The sequence below is a fragment of the Ambystoma mexicanum genome, chromosome 7p (assembly GCF_040938575.1).
Source record: "Ambystoma mexicanum isolate Mex_15411 chromosome 7p, UKY_AmexF1_1, whole genome shotgun sequence".
NCBI classification, from domain to species: domain Eukaryota; kingdom Metazoa; phylum Chordata; class Amphibia; order Caudata; family Ambystomatidae; genus Ambystoma; species Ambystoma mexicanum.
In genome coordinates this window covers 862,368,148-862,393,349 of record NC_090939.1, presented here as the reverse complement: position 1 = coordinate 862,393,349, position 25,202 = coordinate 862,368,148, and the positions used below count along the sequence as shown (strand labels likewise).

General features: G+C 50.5%; 1 protein-coding gene across 2 annotated transcripts in view; it reads right to left on the bottom strand.

The window, feature by feature from the left end:
* LOC138526383 (homocysteine S-methyltransferase-like) overlaps positions 1 to 25,202 on the bottom strand; it is a 421,515-nt gene that overhangs the window by 35,823 nt on the left and 360,490 nt on the right. Inside the window, exon 8 of one of the 2 annotated variants that reach the window (XM_069637057.1) lies at positions 18,280 to 18,858. The exons of the other annotated variant lie outside the window; for it this stretch is intronic. Coding sequence (XP_069493158.1) covers positions 18,785 to 18,858 — 74 coding nt within the window. The 3' untranslated portion in view covers positions 18,280 to 18,784. Of the gene's footprint in view, positions 1 to 18,279; positions 18,859 to 25,202 lie in introns of those variants that run through there. 2 annotated transcript variants of the gene reach the window in all.

The window sequence follows — 25,202 nt, the reverse complement described above, 5'->3', positions numbered from 1 at the left end:
TTGATTGTTAACAACAAGGGCTCATAGTTGGCCCCATACCAGCCCGCCAGAGAAGGTGTAATCCTGACTCCCAGGTACCGCAGGCCAGTGGGGCTCCACTTGAACGGGGAAATTGGCCGCATCTCTTCCGCCTCTTGCTTCCCTAGGGACAAATTCATAAGCTCAGATTTCTGAAAATTGACTCGCAAACCCGAAAGCTCACCAAATTTGGTCAGTAGTTCTATGCTTGCCCTAATGGAGACCTTAGGGTTCGTGAGGGTGAGCAACATGTCATCGGCGAAAGCTGCTACTTTATGCTGCCTCCCCTCAAATGGTATTCCCTGAATCTCCTCCGCCTCACGAATGGCCAGAAGTAGTGGCTCCAGATATATTGCGTGAAGTAAAGGGGAAAGGGGGCACCCCTGCTTCATCCCCCGCCCCAATCTAAACGGCTGGGACATCTCCCCGTTCACAAGGATCCGTGATGTGGGATTCCTATAGTTAGCTGAAACCATTTTTATAAATCCCGTACCCAGGCCCATCCTTTCCATCACCTGGAATAAGAACGACCACTCCAATCGATCAAACGCCTTTTCGGCATCAAGCGCTAAAAGGACCACCGGAGTGGACGACTTACGCGATTTCTCCACTAGGTGGGCCACCCTTCTGATATTATGGGCTGTTTGCCTCCCCACGACAAAGCCTGACTGGTCCTGGTCGATCAAAAAGGGTAGATGCCTTTCCAGGCATTTCGCCAGAATTTTGGTGAAGATTTCTGCCTCCGAGTTTATAAGGGCAATGGGACGGTATGAAGTATATTCCTCCGGGTCCTTCCCCACTTTGTGGATGAGAGAAATGTTGGCCTCCTCCATCGAAGGAGTAATACCACCCCCCTCACCAAATCTGTTAAACAATTGCGCTAAGTGCGGAACCAAGAGGTGGGAGAAAGCCCTATAGAAGGAGGCTGGGTAGCCATCAGGCCTTGCTGAGGGGAAGCGTTGCTATTGTGGCCCTAACCTCATCCTCTGTAATAGGTCGGCCCAAATCCTCGCCTTCCTCTCTGGATAATCGTGGGAGAGGGAGACCCCCCCAGGAACTCATTCTGCGGCTGTGTGTGTTGTGAAGAGTACAGCGCTCCGTAAAAATTCTATCAACCTCCCCTTTATCTCTTCGGCCTGAGTGAGCCTCTTTCCCCCCCACATCTTTAATTGCTGTTATAACCTTCTGCTCCCTTTGTCCCCACCGAAGGCGAGCTAGGAGTGAGTCTGCCTTGTTGGCCTTAGCGTAGAATTTTTGCCTGACCCTGAGCATAGCCTCTTCCGCTTTTTTAGTCCGCAAGATCCCCAGCTGGCCTTCCGCCAACCTATATTTCCTATATGTCTTCCTAGTAGGGGTCTCCCATACCCGCGCCCTGGCCACTAAGACCTCATTTTCCAGCTGAGTTTCCAGGCCTCTCAGTAATCTACTTCTCTCTGCTTTCATAGCGATGATTTCCCTCCTCAAGGTCGCTTTAAAGGCATCCCACCTCACACTCTGGCTTGTGTCCCAACTGTTGTTCCTCTCGAAGAAATCACAGATTCTGTCTCCTAGCTCCTCTCGCAATGCCTGATCCCTCAAGAGCCCCCTCCGGAACCTCCAACTCCATACCCCCGGCCTACGCCTCCCGAGCCGCATAGTCATTTGCACAACCTTGTGGTCTGCTATCCCTAGGGGGCCCACCTCCACATCCTCCACCCCACCCACCAGGCTGGCAGAGATCCAGATGTAATCAATTCGGGACTGTGTTCTATGGACATCTGATAGAAAGGTAAATCCCTCTTCCTCACCCCGTTTTGCACGCCATACATCGCGCAGCCCGGCCTCCTCCCATCTCGCCCTCAACTGAGGTGATGCAACAGTGCCGCCCCGTTCCCTTTCATGTCGGGACCGGTCCCCTTCCTATCCCAGGCAAGATTAAAGTCCCCCATCAATATCACCTGTCCTCTAGCAAAATTCTCTAACAATTCCCAATGTATCCCGCAAGAATTGGTCCTGGCCCACTTTGGGGGCGTACACCGAGGCAATAGTATATTGAGACCCTATTATCTCCCCCCTCACCATAATGTATCTCCCATTGCTGTCCCTGAGGATATCATGGGGTCTAAAGTTAACTCCCTTCCCAAAAGCCAGGGCGACTCCCCCCTCTTCGTGGGGCCCGATGCAAACAATATCAGTGGGAAGCCCCTCAGGCGCAGGCGACCCTGGTCCCGCTTTAATAAATGCATCTCTTGCAACGCCAGCACATCTGGCTTTTGAGACTTAGTGAACAGCTCCAGCTTTGTTCGTTTGAGGGGGGAGTTCAGCCCCCTCACATTATGCGTTAGCCACCTGAATACTGCGTTAAGGAGCAACTCGCCAGAAGCGCCCCCATTTTGCCCTTACGGCACCTCCCCTTCCCCTCCTGGGGAGGGTACACACACCCTTCCCTTCCTTCTGCACCTTTCCTTTTCATTCTACCCAGCCCAGAGCTCCATCCTCCTCCATTGGCAACCACGGTGTCCCCAATCCCCCCTCCTATCCCTCCTCCACCTCTCTCCACCCATAAACCCAAACTGTGGGTGAGACAACCCCCTCGACCTCCCCCCAGCCCAGCCCCCCTTTCCTCTCGGTCCATCCCGCCCTCCCTCCCCAACCTAGGGCTAGAACGCACCCCCCCCACTTAACCAGAGCAAATGCTACCTCCGGTCCTTCCCTTTCCCCCTACCGGGCCTCATCGCCCTTACTGATCCCAATATGTTGTGCCCCCTGTCCCCGAGCTCCTCTGCCACCCTTAAGGGTCCACCACCCCTTACGCATTGTGATCCAAGTCAGGTGCTCCCCTTACTGCCATTTCCACCCTCCACCCCACTCCCTCTGCCTTCCGGCGGGGCGCTGCTGTTCTCTCTCAGGCCCTTCCTCCTGTCTCCCACCGTGGACCACTCCCACGGCCTTTGCCTTGGCCTGTTGCCTATGGCTCGCCCTGCACCGCTCGAGGGGTCCTCATCCAAGTCGATCCGCAGCGCAGTAGCCCCCTCCTGGACAGTTATCCGTTTCTGGGAGCCTTCCCAATCGAATAGCAGGCCAAATGGAAATGTACACTTGTAGCGAACACCGCTCTCTTTCAGCACCTTCAGCACCGGCGCCATCTGTCTCCTCTTGATTAGGGTGATATTTGCCAAGTCTTGATATAAAGCTATCTGTTGGCCTTTGTATACTACTGGTTCCTTTTTCTGCGTGGCCTGGAGAACCGCCCCCTTTGTGCGTATCTAGCAAAAGCGGCAAGTACGTCTCTCGGTCTCGAGGCGGGCCCCTTAGCAAGCATGCCAACTCTATGGACGCGATCCAACTCAATGGTGTTCGGACCCGCTTCTCCTAGAATGTCCGCGAAGATGCCCTGAATTTCCCGTTTCAGATCCTTGTCCGAGACTGACTCCGGTAATTGCTTCACCCTTATATTGATTCTTCGCGACCTGTTTTCGATGTCCTCTATCTGAATCCCCAGGTTCTGGGACGCCACATCAACGCGCTCTATGGCTTCACTATTGGTGGTCGTATCCTTTTCTATTTCCTGGAGACCCCTTTCCAGAAGATCAGTCCTTTCTCCCAAGTGCCTCAGGTCTCGCTTGATCTCCCCAAGAGCCTCATTAAGGTATGCCCTCATCAGCTGAAACTGATCTTGGAATGTCTTTGCCAAGTTGGTATGTAGCACCTGGATCTCGCCCAGGAGGTCCTGTCTAACCACCTGTGCCCCCTCTGTCACCACCCTCTCCTCCGAATCCTCAGTGCCACCATCCAAGCCCTCACCCATATCCTGCACTGGCCACAGCGATCGGAGGGTGCCCTGGGACTCCCGCGGGTGCTGCAATGACTTTCCACTTTTCCCTTTGTGGCGTGCGGCCATCTGTCCAGACTATGGCCCGCTGTGTGGGAACTGGCTCCTCCTTATCCTTAACTCTACTGCCGCCCACCAGCGTAATCCCTCCGCCAGTTATCTCCGCGGAGGGCAATCCACCAGCACCACGCCTCCCGTGGTTCAGCACAGCAACACGAACCTCCTTCCCCTCCTGCCTCCCACAGTGCCACTAAGCTGCCGTGCTCCAAAAATGTCCCAGTCGGGTATCCTCACCAAGAGGCCGCAGGAGGGGGTTCGACGCCAGTGAATTTATCAAATACAGGTGTTAATAAAGTAGCCCCAGGTGCCACCGCTCCCGGGTGCAGGCATGCAGCAGGTCTCACAACAATATATGTCTTTTGTATGCAGGAGGCCCCAGTTTGCAGGCATACATGCTAGAACAGTTAGTGAGGCACAAGGGGTGTTCTTAGCTCGTAAGACTCATGGGGGGGAGCCGGGTCCCCTAGGGTTGCCACTATCGTCTCTTTGCAGGCCTTCACGGCTGAAGGAGCAGCTGAAGCAGCCCCCACCTCCCGCTCCTTCTACTCTGCTTCCGACGGCCTAGGGGCTCGCCCGCCCCTCTGCAAGCGGCATATGGCAGCCCCCGCTCACCGCAGTGTACCGGAGCTCGGGCTGCCTTGCTCCTCCTCTCAGTACCCGGGCCGCTGCCCGCCGTCCGCCTGTGCCGCTCCCGTCTCTCCTTCTCTGTCAGTCGGAGGCAGAAGCCCGCCCGAAGCCGCGAGGCCGCCGGCGGTCGCCCCGCGCGGCGACACCACCTCCTCTACCTCCTCCTGCAGTGCAAGCAACCGGCCGGAGCCACAGGTTCGTGCCGCTCCCAGCCCACCACCTGCGAGCCGCCGCAGGCTGCCGAGCTCGGGCGCTCGCCGCCAACAGTTACTCACAGCCCAGCACCTGCCACCAGGGGCCCGTCCGGCACCCCCCTCCTCCGCCCGAGCCTCACGTGTCAGCCGCAAGACGGGCACACAGTCTTTTCACCACACTGATCCGCCGATCTGGCCCGGGGCCGCCACTCCACGGGGCACAGCTTCCCAGAGACCCGTCCTCTCCATGCCTCACAACGCTCCCCAGTAGGCGCCGGGAGCTTCGCCACTCTGCTCGGGATTCGTCCACAAATAGCGGGGTGGTGGACCGCTTTGTATTTGCTCAGAGGTCAGGAGCCGCGGACACTACGTCTACTCCCTACTGGCCGCCATCTTGGAATGAGACACTGGATTTATTACTGGGGTACCTGCGAACCCTACTGAAATATTTCTTTGTACTGACAGTGGTATTTCTGGAACCAAGGGATGATCTATCGAGCACTTTTGTGCCCCTGTATCTACGAGAAAGCTATGCTCTCTATTCCTGACTTTCATTTCTACTTAGGGTCCTTTCTGATTCACGGGAATAGGTACTGGTTCCGACCCCTGTCCTGGGCTGTCCTATTGGGGAAACAACACATCATCCGATGTGTAATCGCTGCTGTTATTATAGTACGCATTTGATTGGGTGTCAAAAATGTTCCCGCCCCTTCCTCTATTCCCATTTTGCGTGTTTTGATGGCTCTGATTCTGAGTAGAGGGAGTTTGATTATGAGCTTGGTTCTGATTTTGGGTATAATTTCCTTGGCTATTTTGGTGCTGCTGCATGTTATTTCTATTCTGCCCATTTGTTCCTGGATGCCCCCTATGCGGTCTTCTCTGGCCATACCCATTTCTCTTTTGCAGATGTGGACATTGCGCTTGCCAGTGACCTTACTCTCTGCAATACGCACACTGATTTAATCCCAGAGGCCCTCCATGCATATTCGAATTACCTCTACCTTGTGCGTTTCCTCTTCCTCTATGTGTCCGCCACTTGCTGGAGTAGCACCTCAACCATTGTTCGTAGTGCTTCTATCCTCATTGGCAAGGGGTATTCATCAAACATCTCATGTAATTCCATTGTGAGGATACTAGGATCTGAAATCCATTTTAACGCCTCTTGTATACATACTTTTAGTTTATCGCCTGTCTGTCTTGACGACGGCAAAAATCACTGCTGTATATAGGGCTCCACCGCTTCCGTCCTATCTCTCCTTATATCTTTACTCCTATACCCTGGTGTGGCAAACATTTCAGCATATTCATCATCAAGTTCATTCTTAAGTTCAAATAGTCGGTCTACATGTTCCCTTATTTCTTCATCTCTCCCTTTACAGCGTGCTAATGCATTCAAATCCAACAATCGTTGTGGTGGTAGCCTTCCAATTAATTGTTTCCATCTCGCCACTAAATATTTCCCCATGCATTCCAACACTACCTGTCTTTCATTGCTCCTCCTGAAGTCATACATCGAAGCTAGCACTGACGTTTCATCACTCCCGTTTATATACATTTCTGCCTGTTCTTGCAACTCCCGTCTTCTCTCCTTGCTGATCGCACTACGAGTCACTCTTGCGCATCCACTTTGTCCAGCCCCTTCTCTTGTTTCAACGAGTTCAAGTTCAATTACGGAAGGGGCAGATGGGATAGAGACGATCTCTAGGGAGGGAGGTGCAGATGGACAATGGGAAAGGGAAGCAACTGTTGCGGCACTGGCTGGCTAATGGGAGGCGCTGCTTGTGTGGTTTGTGGCTGTGCTGGGATTTGATTAGTAGGGAGGGGCTGAGCAATAGGAGGGGGCTGAGCAATAGTTACTGACGCAGTCTTTTTAATCTCTTCCCTTGGACCTCGCTTTGTATCAGTCAATATTTTATCTATCAATTCATCTGATGAATGCAATTCTCGTTGTGGGTATATTTTTTCTATACTCAACTGGTCGCGTCTATTTTACTTTCTCAAACTATCATTCCACTCCTCCTCCTTTTCTTTCACTCTCTCTGCTTTTGACTTATGCCTGCATGCAGGTTTGCGCGCATGTTTCTCTCTACTTCTCCAACGAAGCATAGCTTCCCTCCTCCAGTCTCTAAGGATATCTAATGCTGCAGGGCGTGTTTTCTTTTTCATCAACACCTTCTCCAGGTTATCTAATCTCGTAATTTCAAAACTCCCATGATTCAGCTACTGAAGATCTTCCTGTTTTCTGGTTTGCCTATGCCAAATCTCACAAAACATTATCGCTCCAACAACATATTTCACATACATCTCATACGCCGGCGACCCCACGGGTGGCGCGGCCAGGCCAGTTTCCAAAGATTGTCTACCGCAGCGGGAAAATCCCACTAAGGTGGACAATCTTTGGAAACTGGCCAGGTCGCGCCACCCGTGGGGTCGCAGGCATATGGGATGATCTGAGGGTCTAGGGTTCAAGTCCCTATTCGGGCACCATCTTGAAGGGGCCCCTGAGGGACCCTCGTGTATGGAAACAAGGCACAATCACCACACACGAACTGATACGCCAGACACAAGGTTGTATTCCCAAAATTTAGGGTTTATTGCAAAGCAAATAGTCTCAGTTGGCCAACTGGGTCCCACACCCCGCGACGTGTGTTTGCAGACCTCGGGGACGCAAGAGAGCAAGAATCATACAACAGTTACATATATACAAAACAAGCATCTTGTAATCAGTAGTGGCACATCCAATACCGCCCCTAATACATTTCCTTTGAATTGGGCACGATGATTGACAATGGTGACGAGTATGACACCTTCAAACATTCATTTAGCAACAGTTTGCAATTTTCGTGAGCCTACAGACACAAGTCTTTGTTTAAAAGAACACAATGCTTCTGTTCTTGCAAGCAAGCTGCGTGCAGGGGAGAGACACATTCCAGGCCTTGCTATCTCCTAGTTTCTATTTTTGTACTGGGGGTCAACTAGCTCTCCAGGGCTCTACAGGGCTCAGGAAAGGGGGGGCCGCAAAGAAGAGCATAATTCAAGTAATTTAATGTTCGCTTCTAGCATTTCTACTGTGTTTTCGAGACTAGCTGGCACCTGTGTACTGATTAGAATGCCTTGCTGCTTACTTCCAAGGATATGTGAGGGAGGAGACCGGGCATTTCTGTCTGGGTTGATGCTTTATGTTACAACATGTCTCTCGTGGCCTTGCGTTATGCTCTAGTGGAGCAGAATAATATTTCAGCAAAGCAGTTTTGACAGAAAGCAAAAAGCAAACGTTAGAGAAAACAAAATGGCAATTTCAGTCACCAAAATGGCAGTCTAGTTTATGGCTACATATTTCTAATACTAAACACATGAGGCGGTTGGTCTTCGGCCAACAAAGTACATTGCCTTACCATCGAGGGGTGTCTACTTTTTCTGGACTGACACTTCCATTGATTAGGTGAAAGAAAAAACAGATTATTTAGTAACAGGTCATGCTACTAAAACAGAGGTGTGTTGCCACTCCATAGTTATACATTTGTAAGCAAATATCAGAGAGGCTGGGAGCAGTTGAGTCACAGAAAACCATTCCTGATCCAAAAAGAATGCTCCAACAAAACAGAAGTACATTTGGATTCCAAAATGACCGCCATCCCGTGAGGAAACCGAAAGGAGTTGGAAAGCAGATAATCACCAGAAATCACGCCAGCAAGCAGAGATCTACAGGGTATCAAAGCGGGAAGAAGAGAGGAACAATCCCGCAGCAGCCGATGCCCCCAACGGACAAGCGTTAGGTGAGATAGCAGCAAAGCGCCCTCACCCGGGAGAGTTCAGCGGGCGGTGAACCCTCAGCGCGGTCCGGGGAAGCAAGTTCCCCCAATAGCAGTGGCCCCCAGGGGTAAGCTGCAGTGGAAGCAGTGATACGGTCAGTGGTCGCGCTCCGTCCCGACCCGTGTCAGGTCCATCAGAGAATGTGGAGGGACTGGAGTGTGATGGCGGGGAGCCGCCTGAGCAGCCGCACGGGTCAGCCTTTGGAGTCAGCGGAGAAGCCAATATGTGGCGGGTAGCCATGACGACAAGGAACAGCTGCCTCTGTTGCGGAACAGCCGGCACTTCACCCTGGGCATCAACCCGGAGACAGCCTGTGTCGGCGAAGGGACATCCCAGCGGAAAGGGAGACCCGCAAAGCGAAGACCCCCCGTCCAGCCCAAACGCAGCGGGGCAGTAAACTCACCAACGGAAAGGAGAGAGCAGACCGACAGAGCCCTGCAGAGCGCCAGGGCCTAAATTAGCGAGCCCACAAGGTAATACGGAGGAGGGGAGAAGATAGCTGTGCCGGGAGGCTAGGCATGGCCCAAATGCCTCAGGCAGCAGGGCGCCAGCCCCCCAGGAGGTGCAGCGGAGTCGGCGGATTGTCAGTTTCAAAGGTAGGAAGCCGCCAAGCAACGTGCCTACGCAGTGAGAGCGTGAAGACCTGACAGTCCCACCAGCGAGACCCGTCTCTGGAAGTTAGCAGTGGGGGGAACCATAAAAAGACATGGGGGACCAGCAGCAGCCCTGAATAGATGTCGGAAGCTGGAGACATATAGTCTGATACCCCGGCTATTAAAAGGAATCGGCAGGGCACGGCAGGCGACCACAGGGGGAACAAAGATTGGACAATCATAGCACTAAACGTTTCACTCTGGGGACCCATTAAGATCCAGCAAAGCCATAAAACAGGGTGTTCCAAAAGGAAGAGCCGGGAATACCCGACTCAACTATACAGCGGCAGCAGCGAGCCCATTACGCTCCCTTTGTGACCAAGGGTACGGGCCCAGCATGCAGTAACTGAAAAGCTCGAAAACCACACAGCAGACCGGGTAGCCCAAACTCTGTTGAACACAAAACAATCCTATTACATACACGGGGGGAAAGCAAACAAGTTCCTAGCCGCGAAACTGAAGAAACAGAAAACATGCAACTATATAGCACAACTTAAAAATAAGCAAGGGGTCCCACACACAGCAGAGAAAGAGAAACTAGAGATAATGGTGCAATTCCACAAGGAACTATTACACAGCAAAAACCTTAACCCTGAACATCAGAGATCCCATATACGGTCCAACCCTGCCTACCACAGATCACAGAGCAAGATAGACAGACACTTGGGGGCCTGATTACAGCACAGGTCAGCGATGCGATTGCGTCACTGCTGGCAAACAAGGCTCGTGCCCAGACGGCCTGTGGACTGGCTACTATAAAACCTTCCGCACACAGCTGCTGGCCCCGCTATCACGCCTCTTCAATACAATCAGGGAAAAGGGTTCGGTTACTGCCGACATGGGGAGATCCACGACCATACTGATCCTGAAACCGGGGAAAAGATCCTTTAGAATGCTTAAGCACTGCTAAATAGAGATGCGAAGATCTACGCTAAAATACTGGCGGTCAGACTGATGAAAGTCCTCCCGGACATCATACACGACGATCAGGCAGGATTCATCATGGGCAGGCACACACAGGACAATGTGAAGCGAGCTATAGATATCATCAACATGGAAATACGTACGCAAGAAGGGTTCTCAGTGGCAGCACTAGATGCCAGACGGGCTTTTGACAGTCTGGATTGGAAATATCTGAGGCTGGTACTGGAGCACTTCGGGTGCGGCAAGGAATTAATCACAATGGTACTTGCTAACTTACAAATCCCATCGACAAGCTTTACAGTTAATGGCCAGAACTCGGAACACATCAAAATAAGGCGAGGCACGAGGCAGGGATGTCCCCTCACCCCCCTGATCTTCGCAATGGCAATGGAACCTTTTGCGATTCGAGTCAGACTATACGCAGGGATCAAGGAGGTAATATGTGGGAAGGAGATCCATAAAATCACATTATATGCAGATTACATTATGCTCTTCATGAAGGACACCAAGAACACTATGCCCAGGGCCATGGCACTGTTACAAGAGTTCGAGAAGGCATCAGGGTTCTCCATTTACTTTTCCAAATCAAAAGCAATAAATATAACAGAGGGGAGGGAAGAGATTGAGATCCTGGTGAAGGCATCCCCCTTAATCTGGGAAAGGGATTCTCTGGAATACCTGGGAATTCACTTAACGAAGAGCATAATCAGACTGTACAGGACAAACATTATACCCCTCTGGAAACAGCTATAAGAGGACATGCACAAATGGGAAACTCAAGAACTGTCATCGTTTGCATGTATTGCGGCAGTGAAAATGACCATCCTTCCCCGGCTACTCTATGTCATGAGCTCGCTACCTGTAACCATATCCCCTGCCGCGACCAAGGAGCTGCAAAGAGCAATATTCAATTTTATATGGTAAGGCTAGAGGCCAAGGATACAAAAACGAATTCTGATGCGGCCGCCACTCCTGGGGGGATTGGGAGTCCCGGAGGTTGGGAGATACATAATGGCGGCGCACCTGGCCTCAATGTTTAGGTGGACGAGGCAAGACGACTTAAAAGGGTGGTGTCAGATAGAACAGTCAGCCACATCAATCCACCTGAAGGCACTGCTAGGGTTAAACGTGGAAGCTCGGGAAAAGGGGGGGCATTATTGGAAGCGACCAAGATGTCCTTACAAAGCTGGGATAAAGCCCTGGGTTGGAAACTGATTTGCCGTGGGATGGACCCACTCACGCCCTTAACACACAACCCAGATTTCACACCGGTGCTCCACATGAAATCAGTGGTCGAAGTGAGCGGGAGCGGCGCTCCACTACTTTTTTAAATGACCTTTTACAGCTCCTATACTTTTATTTTAAAAAGAAACAATTCCGGAATTGTTTCGTTGTAAAATAAAAGTGGAGGAAGAAGTTGAAACTCCCAATGGCTACCAAGTCAATTTTATTAGGGGCGGCAGTGGAAGGCTCTTCTGCAATGTCGGGTCCCAGAGCCACCTTAATCACACACCTATTGTCAGCTGCGAGAATGACACTGGCACAGAGATGGAAGTGTGAAGCGGGGCCAACGACAGTCTGGTGGTGGGTCAAGATCTGGGGGGTCATGGCAATGGAAAAGATATGTGCCCTTCGTACAGGGAAATATCTGAAGTTTCTGGCGGTCTGGAACCCCTTCCATGAGTTTGTGAGAGACAGAGAAGCCCACTTCTACAAACCACAAATTCCTAAAAATATGCACGTCACCTGAGGAGGGCCCAGACAAAACCCGGGTACACCCCTCCCGGAAAGAACTCACTAACGACAGAAAACTCTGGACACCAAAGAGTTGGGGTAAAAGGGGGGGGGGGATTTATATGTGGGGAGAATATTGAAATAATCAGAGGCAAATGAGTAGCCATCGAGCCTGTCATTGTGGGAGTATTGCTGGTCATATGTTACATACTTGGTCTGTTGTCTAATTTACATATATTGTACGAGCGATAGCCTCCGATCAATAAATAAAAAATTTTGAAAAAAAAACAGAAGTACATTTATAGACCATGCTCATTTGCTCCAAGCGAAGCAGACCACACCATCAATTTTGATACAAAAGGTTCCAGTTTTTAATTGTAATTCAGGTAAGGAACAAGTTACTTACCTGTAACTGTTGTTCTCCAGCATGGGTCTTGCATGGATTCACATGCTCATGAATATTCCCCGTCGTCAGGCTGGGAATCCTCGGTAAAGAAAAAACCAGTATCAGTTACGTTTCTGATCTGTCTTTCGTAGTAATAACCAATCACTGATCTCTGCGTCATACTGACCACAGCCAATGACTGCCCTCTACCTAAGCCCCGCCTCTGGCAGCCATCTTCAGATTTGGAAGCACGTGAAGTGGCAGTATGACCAAGTGAAGAGCCGCAGAGGGGTAGGCGGGAGGGTTCGCATGTGAATCCATGCCAGACCCATGCTGGAGAACAACAGTTACAGGTAAGTAACTTGTTCCTTCTCCAGCATGGGGTCTGGCATGGATTCACATGCTCATGAATAAAGAATACATAGCAGTACACACATGCACAACCACGGGAGGTGGCAAAGGCTCAACATTAAGCATTCCATCAAACTCAACATTAAGCATCTTACCTCCTCACCAGGCTCACCTCAGGCGAACAGGTTGCGCAGCACTGCTTGGCCGACCCTGGACTCCTCCCTGGAATCCCGATCGACGCAGTAGAATTTCGTGAAGGTGTGCGTCGACCTCCACGTAGCAGCCCTGCATATGTCCAGCAGGGGCACACCATAAAGGTACGCGTGGTAGCTGCGATCGCTCTGGTGGAATGGGCTCACGGACGGCCAGGCAGCGGTCGGTTTGCCAACCGACGACAGTACATGATACAGCCGGAGAGCCATCTGGAAATGGAAGCCTTCGAGAGAGCCTTCCCCTGATTGACAGGTCCAAAATTCACAAAGAGTTGTGACGTCTTCCGAAAACACTTTGTGCGGTCCACGTAGAACTTCAGCGCTCTAGCCACATCCAGCGAGTGCAAAGTCCTCTCAGCCGGCGACGAAGGCGACGGGAAGAACACAGGCAACACCAAGGGTTCGTTGAGGTGGAAGTCCGACGGCACCTTGGGCATGAAGGAGGGGTGCGTCCTGAGCACTACCCTTGTGTCGTGAAAAGTCAAGTACGGGGCCTTGCAGGAAAGGGCCTGGATCTCTCCCACCTGTCGTGCGGAGGTGATGGCCACAAGAAACGCTGTTTTCCACGACAGAAACTTCAACGGGGCCGAGTGCAGAGGCTCGAACAGAGGTCCCATGAGCTTGGTCAGCACCACGTTGAGCTCCCACGCCGGGGCCGGAGCCTTCACCGGCGGGAACGATCTGAACAGTCCCTTCATGAACTCTTTCACCAGACGATGAGACCACAAGGTCGTCCGCCCCGTGGTTCTGGTGTATCGGGAGATCGCAGCAAGATGAATCTTGATGGACGCGTGTGCCAGTCCAGCTTTGGCCAGCGTCAGCAGGTACGGCAGTACTTGGGGAGCCATAATCCGTAGAGGGTTAATCTTCTGTGCGTGGCACCAGACAGAGAACCTCTTCCATTTGTGTCCGTAGCATTTAAGAGTCGAGGACGCCCTGGCCTTTGCAAGAACCTCTCTGCAGTCGGCCGGTGTGTCGTATCCTCCAAACTCTAGCGCTGCAGGAGCCAGGCATGCAAGTTCAGCGATTTCGGGTCGTGGTGGAGGATGGCGCCTCCTTCCCTGGAGAGAAGATCCGCATCCACCGGCAGCTTGATTGACGGGGACGCTGACAAGTCCAGAAGGTCCGGGAACCATATCTGCCTCTGCCACGCAGGTGCGACGAGGATCATCCTGCACCGGGACCTCTTGAGCTGGTTGATGAGCCGGATTAGCAGTGGCAATGGAGGGAACGCGTAAAGGAACAGGCCCTCCCAGGGGAACGAGAAAGCATCGCCCATGCTCCTCGCCTGGGGAAACCTGCTGGCGAAACTCCGGTACTTGGAGTTCGTCGCCGTCGCGAACAGGTCGATCTGGGGTGTGCCCCACCGTCGGAAGAGGCGATCCACTAGATCCTGCCGTAGTTCCCAATCGTAGCACGAGCGCAGCTCCCTGCTGAGTGAGTCGGCGATGGTGTTTTTTATCCCTGCCAGTTGAAATGGCACCAGAAACATCCTTTGGGCGCCGGCCCAATGCCACAGGTCCTGCGCCTCCTTGGACAGTGCTGGGGACCTGGTTCCGCCCTGTTTCCTGATGTAAAACATGGTGGTGGTGTTGTCGGTCAAGATCCTCACCACCTTGCCCTTGAGGGACGGAAGGAAAGACCTGAGGGCCCAAAACACTGCACGGAGCTTCAGGACGTTGATATGTAGGGACTTCTCTGTCGGGAGCCAAAGTCCTCTTGCGTGCAGATTTTCGGTGTGCGCTCCCCACCCTTCCAGGGAGGCATCCGTGGTCACTGTCTCCTGGTGGACTGGGGTCTGGAAGTCCATGCCCGCCGTCAGATGCGCGCGGGTGCCCCACCACCGGATCGCTCGTCGGAAACTCTCGTCGAGTGTGATCCTTTCCTCGAAGATGCCCGTCGTTTGGATCCAGCGCGCGTCCAGGAACTCCTGCAAACGGCGCATCCGGAGCCTGCACAGGGGAATGAGGTAGATGCAAGAAGACATCATTCCGAGGAGGGACTTGATGGACCTCACCTTGGCCGCGTCGGCCACCAATATCCGCTGTACCTTGCCCAGGATGGCCCTGGTCCTTTCCTCCGACGGGGAGGCCAGAAGGGACACTGTGTCGAGCCTCGCTCCCAGAAACAGTGCGTCTTGCGCGGGTACCAGGTGGGACTTGGAGTAGTTCACGGAGAATCCCAGGTCCGTGAGAAGTTGGACGGTCCTTGCCGTGTGCTCCACGGCGAGCTCCTTCGTCTTGGGTCGGATGAGCCAGTCGTCCAGGTAGGGGTAGACGTGGATCCCCTCTCGGCGCAGCTGCGCCGCCACTGGTGCAAGGCACTTGGTGAATACCCTGGGTGCCGACCGTAGTCCGAAGGGAAGGGCTCTGAACTGATAGTGACGCCCTTGGACCACGAACCTGAGAAATTTTCGGTGCCCCTTTAGGATGGGAATATGGAAGTAGGCATCCTCCAAATCCAACGACGACAGGAAGTCACCCTCCTCCAGCTGACCCAGGACGTGCTGGAGGGTGACCATCCGGAACTTCTGTGCCTTGATGAACTTGTTCAGTCGTCGTAGGTCTAGGATGGAGCGCCATCCTCCCGTCTTCTTCTTCACGAGGAAGTATCTCGAGTAAACTCCGGAGCCCCGAAGCCTCTTTGGGACGAGTTCGATGGCGCCCTTCCGGAGCATCGCCTTTACCTCCAGGAGCAGCTGAGGGATGTGAAGTTCTTTCCTGGTCACCGGGGGGACGTGCGGGCACCTTCTCTGAAACTCGAGCGCGTGGCCCCGGGCTAGGGCGTCCAGCACCCAACGGTCGGTGGAGATGGACTCCCACACGCTGACGAAGCTCGCCAGCCGGCCTCCCACTGGGGTGCTTCGGTGGGGGCCCGACCCCACGGCCGGTTCAATCCTGCTTCGACGAGGCTTTGCTGCCTTGACCTCCTTGGCGACGACGGCGGGGTCCGCCAGACTTGCCTCGTCCCCTGTAGGCCTCCTGAGACGACGAGCGGGCCGCTTGACGGTAGGTGGAGAAACCGCCGCCGGAACCCTTGGAGGCGCCCTTGCCTCCGCTGCTCCGAAAGGGCGGCCGTCGTTGCTGCAGAACCCCGAGGGCCCGGGCCGTCTCCGTGTCCGCTTTAATGGCTTGAAGGGAGTCGTCCACTGTTTTCCCAAACAGGTTGTTCCCATCGAACGCCATGTCCAGGACTCGGGTCTGTACGTCTTGACGGAAGTCCGTAGCCTTGAGCCATCCACGCCGCCTAAGGCACACGCCGTTGCCCAACTGGCGAAATCCAGTGTCGGCGATGTCCGTCGCAATAGTGATGGCGTGGTCCGACGCCACCTCACCTTCCTGCAGGATCTCCAGGGCATCCGCCCTCTTGTCGTCCGGTAGGAAGTCCAGCAGGGGAGCCAGTTTGTACCACAGCTCCCTGTCGTAGCGGGCCACAATAGCCAAGGCGTTGGCCGCTTTAATCGTCGTCGCTGCAGATGAGATGACCCTGCGTCCCATAGTGTCCAATTTCTTTCCCTCGCCGTCCGGCGGGGAAGTCGACGTGGAGGCCGCACCCCCCCCCCGCTTTCTTCCTGGCTGCCGCGGAGACGACGGAGTCCGGGGTAGGCTGTGCCCGGAGGCACAAAGGAGCCGCGTCCGGGACCCGGTACTTCTTCTCGTACCGGTCTCTTCTAGCCGGCGTCGTGGAAGGGTTCTTGAGGAGGGCGAGGCCCTCATCCCAAATATCGTCCAGGAGAGGCACCGAGAGGACTGTCTTCCTCTTGGCCTCGCGCCGTTGATAAAGGAATCCTTCCTTTTTCTTCTTCTCAGGGCAGAGCTGGAAAAGCTCGAATGCCCTGGCGATCATGGAGTGGAACGATCCAATCTCGTCGGGCGGGGAAGCCCTGGTGGGAGGCGACGACGGCAGATCCTCGTCGTATACCTCGTCGTCCGTACCCGTCGCGGCCGTGTCAGTCCCCGTATCATCCCCTCGGGTCGTGGACGGGGAGGAGGGCTGGACGGGGCGCGACGGCTGAAAAGGAGGTGGAGGGTGAATCCTTCTTTTCTTGGGGGGAGGACTGCCAGAAGGTCCCGGTTCTGGGTCCCCCGACGGGAGTGGTTCCTCCGCTGGCAACGGTAGTCTCGTCCTTATCTCCAAGCATAAGGACTGTATTGCCAACAAAATGGCCGCCGAGTTGTCTTGCGGCGCTGGTAGAGGGGAATCAGACGGGCGGTCAGGGGCCCCGTCCGCACCCTCGACGATGTCGTCGTCACCTGCGTCGGGATCCATCCCGACGGGCTGGTCTTCGTCCACGCCGAGGCCGTGGCTTAAGACATCTATCAGCTCTTCCTCAGAGGTTGAGGCCGAATCCACGACGACCCCCTGCCCCCCCTTTTTCTTCTCCGCCGGAGGTTTCACGGGGGTCCTGTCGATGGGCATAAAAGAGGACTCCCTCCTAGGTGGCAGCCACCACAGGCTGAGCCAGGGCCGCCGCGACTGACTCGATAGAGGCCTTGGCCGGATGGATTAAGGCTTTCACCACCCTAGGTGCGCTCACCGCCTTCTCCTTGAGGGGGGGGGACACTGCCTCGCTCCCCCTCCGATGGGGCCTTCGAGCTCGACCGGGGCCTCTCCAGGAGCTTCGCCGGGTGCTCGGCCTTCCTCTTACCCGACCCAGAGCGTTGGCTCGTGGTTGATGGTGCCGGGGAGGCTGCGCCCTGCCTGGCGCCCGTAGAGCCCGACCGTTCGGCGCTCCCGGTGCCAGCGGACTCGCGGTGCTTGGCCTTGTGTTGGACCCCCGTCGCCGGGGCGTCCTCAAAGGTCTTAGAAGACCGCTCAGATTTCTTCTTCTTCTTCTCGCCGGACGGGCTCTTCCCTTCCAGCCAGTTGGCGAGACGTTGATGGCGGTCCTTCATGGTCCGCTCCGACATGTTGCCGCAAAACGCACAGTCCTTCTCCACGTGCGTCTTGTCCTCATGTAGGCAGTAAAGACAAAAGGAGTGTTCGTCTTCCTTAAAGACGTTCTGCAGCTGGCATCCAGGGCAAACCCTGAACAGCTTTCCGGGCGTCGAGCTTCCCTTCTCCTGGGCCATGTCCGAGATGGGCCTGAGAAACTTCTGGAGTCCTCCAAAAGCGTAGCTCGACGAAATCTTCACCCATGAGGGGCGTAGACGAATCCAACACGGGTCCCCGTTGATCGGATGGAGAATCGGTGGAGCTTGAGGCTCTTTTTGACCGAAAAAACAAAGTTTTTGAGAAAAAACGTGAAAAAGTAGCACTAACGCTCGAGAGCAATAGCACGAGGATCCCAACACATGAACGTGCGGTAAAAATCTGAAGATGGCTGCCAGAGGCGGGGCTTAGGTAGAGGGCAGTCATTGGCTGTGGTCAGTATGACGCAGAGATCAGTGATTGGTTATTACTACGAAAGACAGATCAGAAACGAAACTGATACTGGTTTTTTCTTTACTGAGGATTCCCAGCCTGACGACGGGGAATATTCATGAGTATTTGAATCCATGCCAGACCCCATGCTGGAGAAAAAACATTATACACAGCAGTGTCTTGCGGTCCTTTCAAGGTTTAATCATCGATAGTGAGGTCAAAGAGATTTAAAAAAAAAAAAAAAGGAAAGATCAGCCTATATACATTTCAGCAACTAAAAACTTTGCTTTAGAATTATTTCTTCTAAGGAACCAAATGTTTAACATAAAAACTTCAGATTCTCACATTTCAATACAAAATTCTATAATACTGTAAGTGTGCAATTTTAATTTCAGCCAACAAAATATATTTGAGTATTACTGGATTTTTTTTAACAAGCGATTTACAAGAGCACTTCAAAGGACTAATAAGAATGTGGCATCTTAACACTAATCTCTAGCTATCAGAGTAAAAGATTGAATGGTATTTGCTTGCACTTCCTGAAAAAAAGCTCAATGTGTGCTAAAAGCACATTTCAAAGAGATGGGAGTCGTCTTGTATTCCAGTGTGCACCACTTGTTACCCACATGACCAAAGAGTTACTTCACTTTGTTTGGCCTTAATACCCTTTTCAAATCCGCAATATCTGAAGGGGTTATCTGGCAGCAGCCTCCTGTGCAGAAATAAGAAATGTATGCACATAGTTAGATTTGATTATTTGTATAATAAGAAGTCACTTAGCTGATAACATTAAAAAAAGCTATCCCACCAAAACACAACAAACAGTCTAGTAACTTGAAATATATATATATATTTTTAAATGAAATCCAAAACATGTTTGTGTGGAGAGCTATTTTTCTGTACATTGGCAATGCCTGATATGAAGAAACCACACTTATTGATAGACAATATCCTACCAAAAATGTACCAATACATTTGAAACAAAACAAATTCATGGAAAATAGCTTATTTCAATATATAAAATAAGGAGAGTAAAATAATAAGATGGCAGATTTAAAGAAATACTATGTGCCACCCTCCCTAGATCATTACTGTGTTGTAAAGCATTCAAGTTACTGCACCCCCAATTAATCTCCTATTGTCCAACACCCTATCAATCCCAGACACAACATGCATTACCTTATCTATTCCCTTCCCACCACCATCTGCTCACTGATTACTGTGCTGCATTAAGGTATTAAATTGCCATGAACTGACCCAATGATTCTTTTTTCCTTTAAAATCTGGCTTCCTTTATTTATGAAAACTATTAATTCAACCCCCACTTTAAATGTTTTATTAATGTTAGTTGTTCAACATTTCCAGTTTCCACCAGGATTTGAACTGGGACATTCTTTAAAGTTTTTATTAAAAGTGTTCCTTTGTTTTCCGAAGTTAAGTATATTACATTATTAATTATCAGATTGAAACTTTTCACATTCAATTTTGTTAGTTTACATGATGTTATTGTTACAGTATAACACTGATAAAATCTGAGGTGCGATTGGTTTTTAGTATGTTCCTGTAGAATAACCCTGCCAATTTCCAGCATTTGTAGAATTTGAATTTGGGGCATATTTAACCACTCTTAAAGTTCACCAGGAGAATTTAAAAATGTGTTATTTATTTTATAAATTAAATGTAAAAATTGCAACAATCCTCTGAAATTAAAATTCCAAATATGTTCTTTTACCGTTTTGTACAAGTACATTTGTGGTCTAACAAATGGTATTGTCAATATTGCCCAAAAATATATTCTCATGCCACAATATCTCTAGCCATAATATTGACAAACAGGCCAAACTCACATCAGGCGTGTATTTACTAGGGCTAGAGTTTGAATTGTAAATGTACCCAGCGCTAGCATCTGTAAGAAGTGCTTGTTGTTGGAGTTCAGCCATACATTTTCATTATGATATTATGGTTTGGATATTTTCAATCAAGGTTTCGCTTTGGAAGATTTTATAATGGAAGATAAACATTTCCATAATACTTAGGGGGAGAAAAGGATCCATGTTTTTTGTGCGAGTCTCTTGTAAGCCTGATTCACAGATAACAGCGGCAAAATAGAGGACCAGAATACCCCACCACCCAAATCCCCTGCCTCCCCCAGTCATGACTCATAACTAGAGAGATTGGCGAAGAGTAGCCCGCCCAATCAGCAGAAAGAATCAGGGAAAGACTCCCCATACGTGAATTTATGCATTCAGGAAAGCCCAGCCAGGTGACGCATTATATCAAAGTATCAGACTAACCATGTCTCACCTACATAACCAGGGACGCCCAGTCGTGCACCACTTCCTCAAATTTATTTCAATACCAGCTGTGCACCGATTTCGCAGCCAACTGCACAACAGGCCATAACGCAACTGCTCCAACTAATCCCAGCAGAGTAATTAGGAACACACTAGGTACAACCAACCCTCTGCCCTCAAAATGCATGCAGGAAGTTAGCCTCCATGTTTGGAGAGGAGGCGTGACCGGTTGATGGACCAGAACCAAAAACTTTAGAAGGTACCATTGGAAGGCAACCGAAGACACACTTCAGAGGCACTGTTAAAATAACCGATGCAATCACCAATTACCCGCTTTCCTGCTCCACCAACATAACCAATGCCACTATACATGATTAGGACCACCTAGAACTAATCTAATTCTCGAACTCAACCAACTCTCTGAGACTGAAAATAACCTTAGAGGGAACATATCCATACACATAGTCCATAAATCCATCAACACGACACAAAAGCACAACAACACAATCCAATCATACGACACACACACCCAACATACACACTAACACAAGTCTGAGGCACTGAGCCCTATCCTTATGGTTACAACAAGCGGGGCCTCTCGACCAACTCCCACATGCAAGAATACGCTCACAGGTGCCAGTTTCTCCTGGCTCTGAACCTATCCTATCATCCTATCCTCACTAACACACCCCACCCTCTTCTCTTGCAGAGTCACGTGAGCGCCAGGAGACTGTCCTTGAGTGGTAGTAGTGCACGGTATTAATCAACATAACATGACAGAACTGGCACAGCAGATGTAGAGATTCTTGTATCTTTTTACTGCATCATTGGGTCTTCCCACTACCCCTTTAATAGAAGCTGTGCTATCTCTAGTGTGTGCTTGTGACCCACATGTCTGTATGTTGGCACCCCACGATCGCAAGAGGGCTAGGATAGTCACCATATGGGGTGTTGTGTTGCATGTCAGTGAGGCTGGTCAAGGCAGAGCTAAGCTTGTGGTACATATCCTGGAGCTTAGAACATTTAGGCATATGGATTTAAGTGAGCTGGGGCATGTGATTGCATGTTCTAATACCACAGCTCCATTCACTCAGGTAGGTAAGCCATTTGTAGAGCATAATACTTGCCCCGAAGGAGGCATTAAGGCGCTACCACATCAGCAACATATGCCCTCAAAGCTAATGTTGCATTTAAATTGGGAACAGCAAACACTTTAGTCAACATTGAATTCTAAGTGGTTAGTAATAGTCTGAAGGTGTGGTTAGAAGCCATTCCAAAGCTTACGTGCCAAAACACTAAAGGATTGGCCACCCAGATGCTGGTATTTAAATTTCGCCAATTTCAGCAGGTTGACCGAAGCAGCTTTTAAATTGTCTGCTAGGGGTGTACCGCACCAAGCGTTTACAAAGAAAGGCTGGCCCTTTATGAGAAAAAGCATTGTGTACGGTACAAAGCATCTCAAATTCTATCCTTTTTGCCACAGGCAAGTCTTGCAACCAGTGCAAGTCTCTAAGGACAGAAGAGATATGAGCCCACCCGTTTAAATGCAATAACAGTCTGGCAACGCCATTATAAATTGGCTGAAGCTTAAAGAGCTTTTTCTTAAGCACACCAAGATAAATAGTATTGCAGTAATCCAAGCGACTTGATATAAAAGCATCTTCCAGGAAAGGTGAAATAGTCTAGGAACCTCTTTATAGATTTCAAGTGAAAGAAAACTACTTGTGAGTTTCTTTATTTAAGTAGCTAAGGTCTGATCTGAATGAGGCCAAATGCCCAGATTACAGACTGATGTTACAGGTGCAAGACAGGGACCCACAGAAGTTACCAGAAGCTAGTACGCTCTGTTAGTGAGATTTATCATGTTTTTACTTCGTCCCCTCTCCTGGTGAGAACCCCAGCACTTTCTGCTGGATTTCTGGACCTTTTTCTGGAACCCTGAATGAGTGGATCCTTTTTCCACTCACTCATTCATTCTCATGGGCCCTCTCTTTTGAAACTCTAATCTTTGTATTGTAACTGTACTATGAAGTCTAATTTCTCCATAACTCTAAAAGGCGCCCATGTTTAACTATGGCAGCACCCAGATCCTTATGGGCAATGTTGCTGGGGACCCTTACAGTCCCCCTTTGAGATTATGTTTCTATATCCTAGAGTAACTACAGTCCTTAAGGATACTTAGTATCACTCCCAAAAACATTATAGTCTGAGAGATGTGCACACACCACCTTATGTGGAGTGCCGGAGGGATACTTCGTATTCCCCTTCTCTCTGCTCCTGTGACTTTTATGTCACATAGACAGTCTCCTAGTTTTGGCTGGCGGCAGTGGACGTGTTCTACAAACTATTGTGTGATTTTTCTATTGCAGGCTATGTCCATAGCCTCGGTAGTGCACAATAGGGGCATCCAAGTACCAATCTAGGGCCTTCCCTTCTTCTTTCGCAATTGCTAGAGTGGTTGTTCTTTGTTAGCTCTTCTTCTACCATTCTGGGAGGGGGAGGCCGGTGTGCGCGTTTTGCCTTTGGCAGGAACCCTTGGGTATCCCTGCCTAGGCTCCAGAGTGTCTGTGCAGGCAGGATGTGGAGTAGGAGTTTTCCACACCCCTGTCATTGGTCTGCCTGAGTACCTGAATAGGACCAGCTCTCACAGGGGGTCTGGCTATTCTGATTGGACAGCCAGATGCTGCTTTCTGTTTAATGCTGAGAGAGTCCTTGTCTTCTCTTGCTAGAGGCAGCATGTGCTTGAAGCAGCTGCAAGTACCTGCTGTGTTAGGCCAAGTGATGACACACATGACAACGCTCATGAAGTTCAGAGTATAGACATTATTTCTTTTTTCTTGAGAGATTTTACCAAATGATATAGAATCTATGGAAAGATCTAGAAACTATAATGACCTCTATAAAGTAAACAGTGTCAAGGATAGGCCATTGCAAAGTGGGATGGCCAACTCAAAGTTCTTAATCTACTCTTACAAATTCTTTTCCTTTCCTGGGACCCCTATTCAACAAAATAATGTTCCAACCCCTAATCTTAACCAGTCTTTTAGACCACTAGATAATCTAAGCTTTAAATGTAAATGTTCAATATTTGACTAATAAAATAGTTCACAAATTCTAATATCAAATGTTCAGCCATAAACTTTCAACACAACAAAGATACATTCTGCTGGGAAGGCTTTTAGGGTTTACTCACATACTAGAACCATGTTCGGTCTACTCGCTTTCACAGTGTCTCTTGTAGACTTCTCCTAGGTGTCAGTTTCTTTGGGTCCTCTTCTCAGGTTTCCTCTCAGACTTTCACTCAGCCTGTGGTTTTGTCACCACACACATGGTCTCCAGCAACACTCCATGTAGTCTATAAGCCTCTCCCATACGTTTTGTTTCACCAGTTTTCCGTTTAGGTCTCTCCCAGACCTTGGGTGGGAAAACACTCACTTGAGGTCTCTATCCAGAACTTTGATTTCACCACATTTGCTGTAGGTCTCTCTGCAGACCTCTGGTTTCACAGCATTCCATGGAGGTCTCTGTTCAGAGCGTGGGTTTCTCAACATTCAACTGAGATCACCTCTAGAGACCTTAGGTTTCTCAGCATTCAATAGAGGTGTTTTCTGCAGTTTCTCAACGTGCACTTAGAGTATTTCTCCACACCTCGTTTAGGGTTCTTTTCATGTTGATGTTATTACTCCCGGAATTCCTCACCCGAAAACAGGCGAGTTCATACTTTTTCTCTCATGCACCCCGGCCCAGTGGCATATTCCAATCGTATATCAGTGCTGGCAGGGGCTTGTTGAGCCCTAAGATGGATGTGCCACACAGATGTCATGCTGGGAGTAAACCTAAAGTGTGCAGGTGCCTCATACTGATGTTTTGGTAGCGGTCTCTTTCAGAATTGACATTACCAGTGCATAAGCTGAGGTGCCTGTGAGGCATAACACCAAATCATGATAAAAATCACAGTGACATGCGAGTTGCAGCACAAGCTTAACTACATATTTGCTTTAACACCCACCAGCCTACAAATGCCATTAATTTCTACAAACTGCAAATTGCACACAAATCCAGCAGTTCACCACTGTGCCACTTAGAGGCAATGGATGCCGGCATAACACTGCTGCTCCAAGGCAAATTACCTACAACTAAAATACCTTATGAAGTCTGTTCGCGCTGATCTCATCACATCAAGCATGCCATCTAAAAATGGAAGACTGATGATACTCACTCCGATGATCCACCTGCCAACCCGCCGCAACATCCTTCCTTGCCGCATCATGGTGCACCAACATTGCTTCAGACAGCATAGCAACAAAAAGGGATTCTGGGTTTTCACTACCAAGTCGTACCTGCAATGTCTCCTTTGGCTCTACTCCAGGTATCATAGTACCAATAAACATGATGATAGGTTCACGCTCCCACCTAAAACTCCTTGAGGTGTGACCTGGGAAACACAAAACACGCTTACTTACCTAAACCACACTGCCAAACTATGGGGTTTCCGGAGCCTTCATACATCAGATTGTATTTGGGGAGCACCTGCTACATCAGGTACTCCCCAAATACAATCTAAAAATGTTGTCCCACCTCTGGCAGCTCCACCAACCTGCATGCAGTAAGCCACAACCAATAACCATGGTGCCTCTTTTGGATCTGCAAGACACAATTCTGGCAACCACAACAGTGGCATCCTGATTCCCAGATGGAAAGTAAAGAAATGGACCCAGATGCAGAATAACAGGACATGGTAGCTCGCTAGCCAAGCATGTTC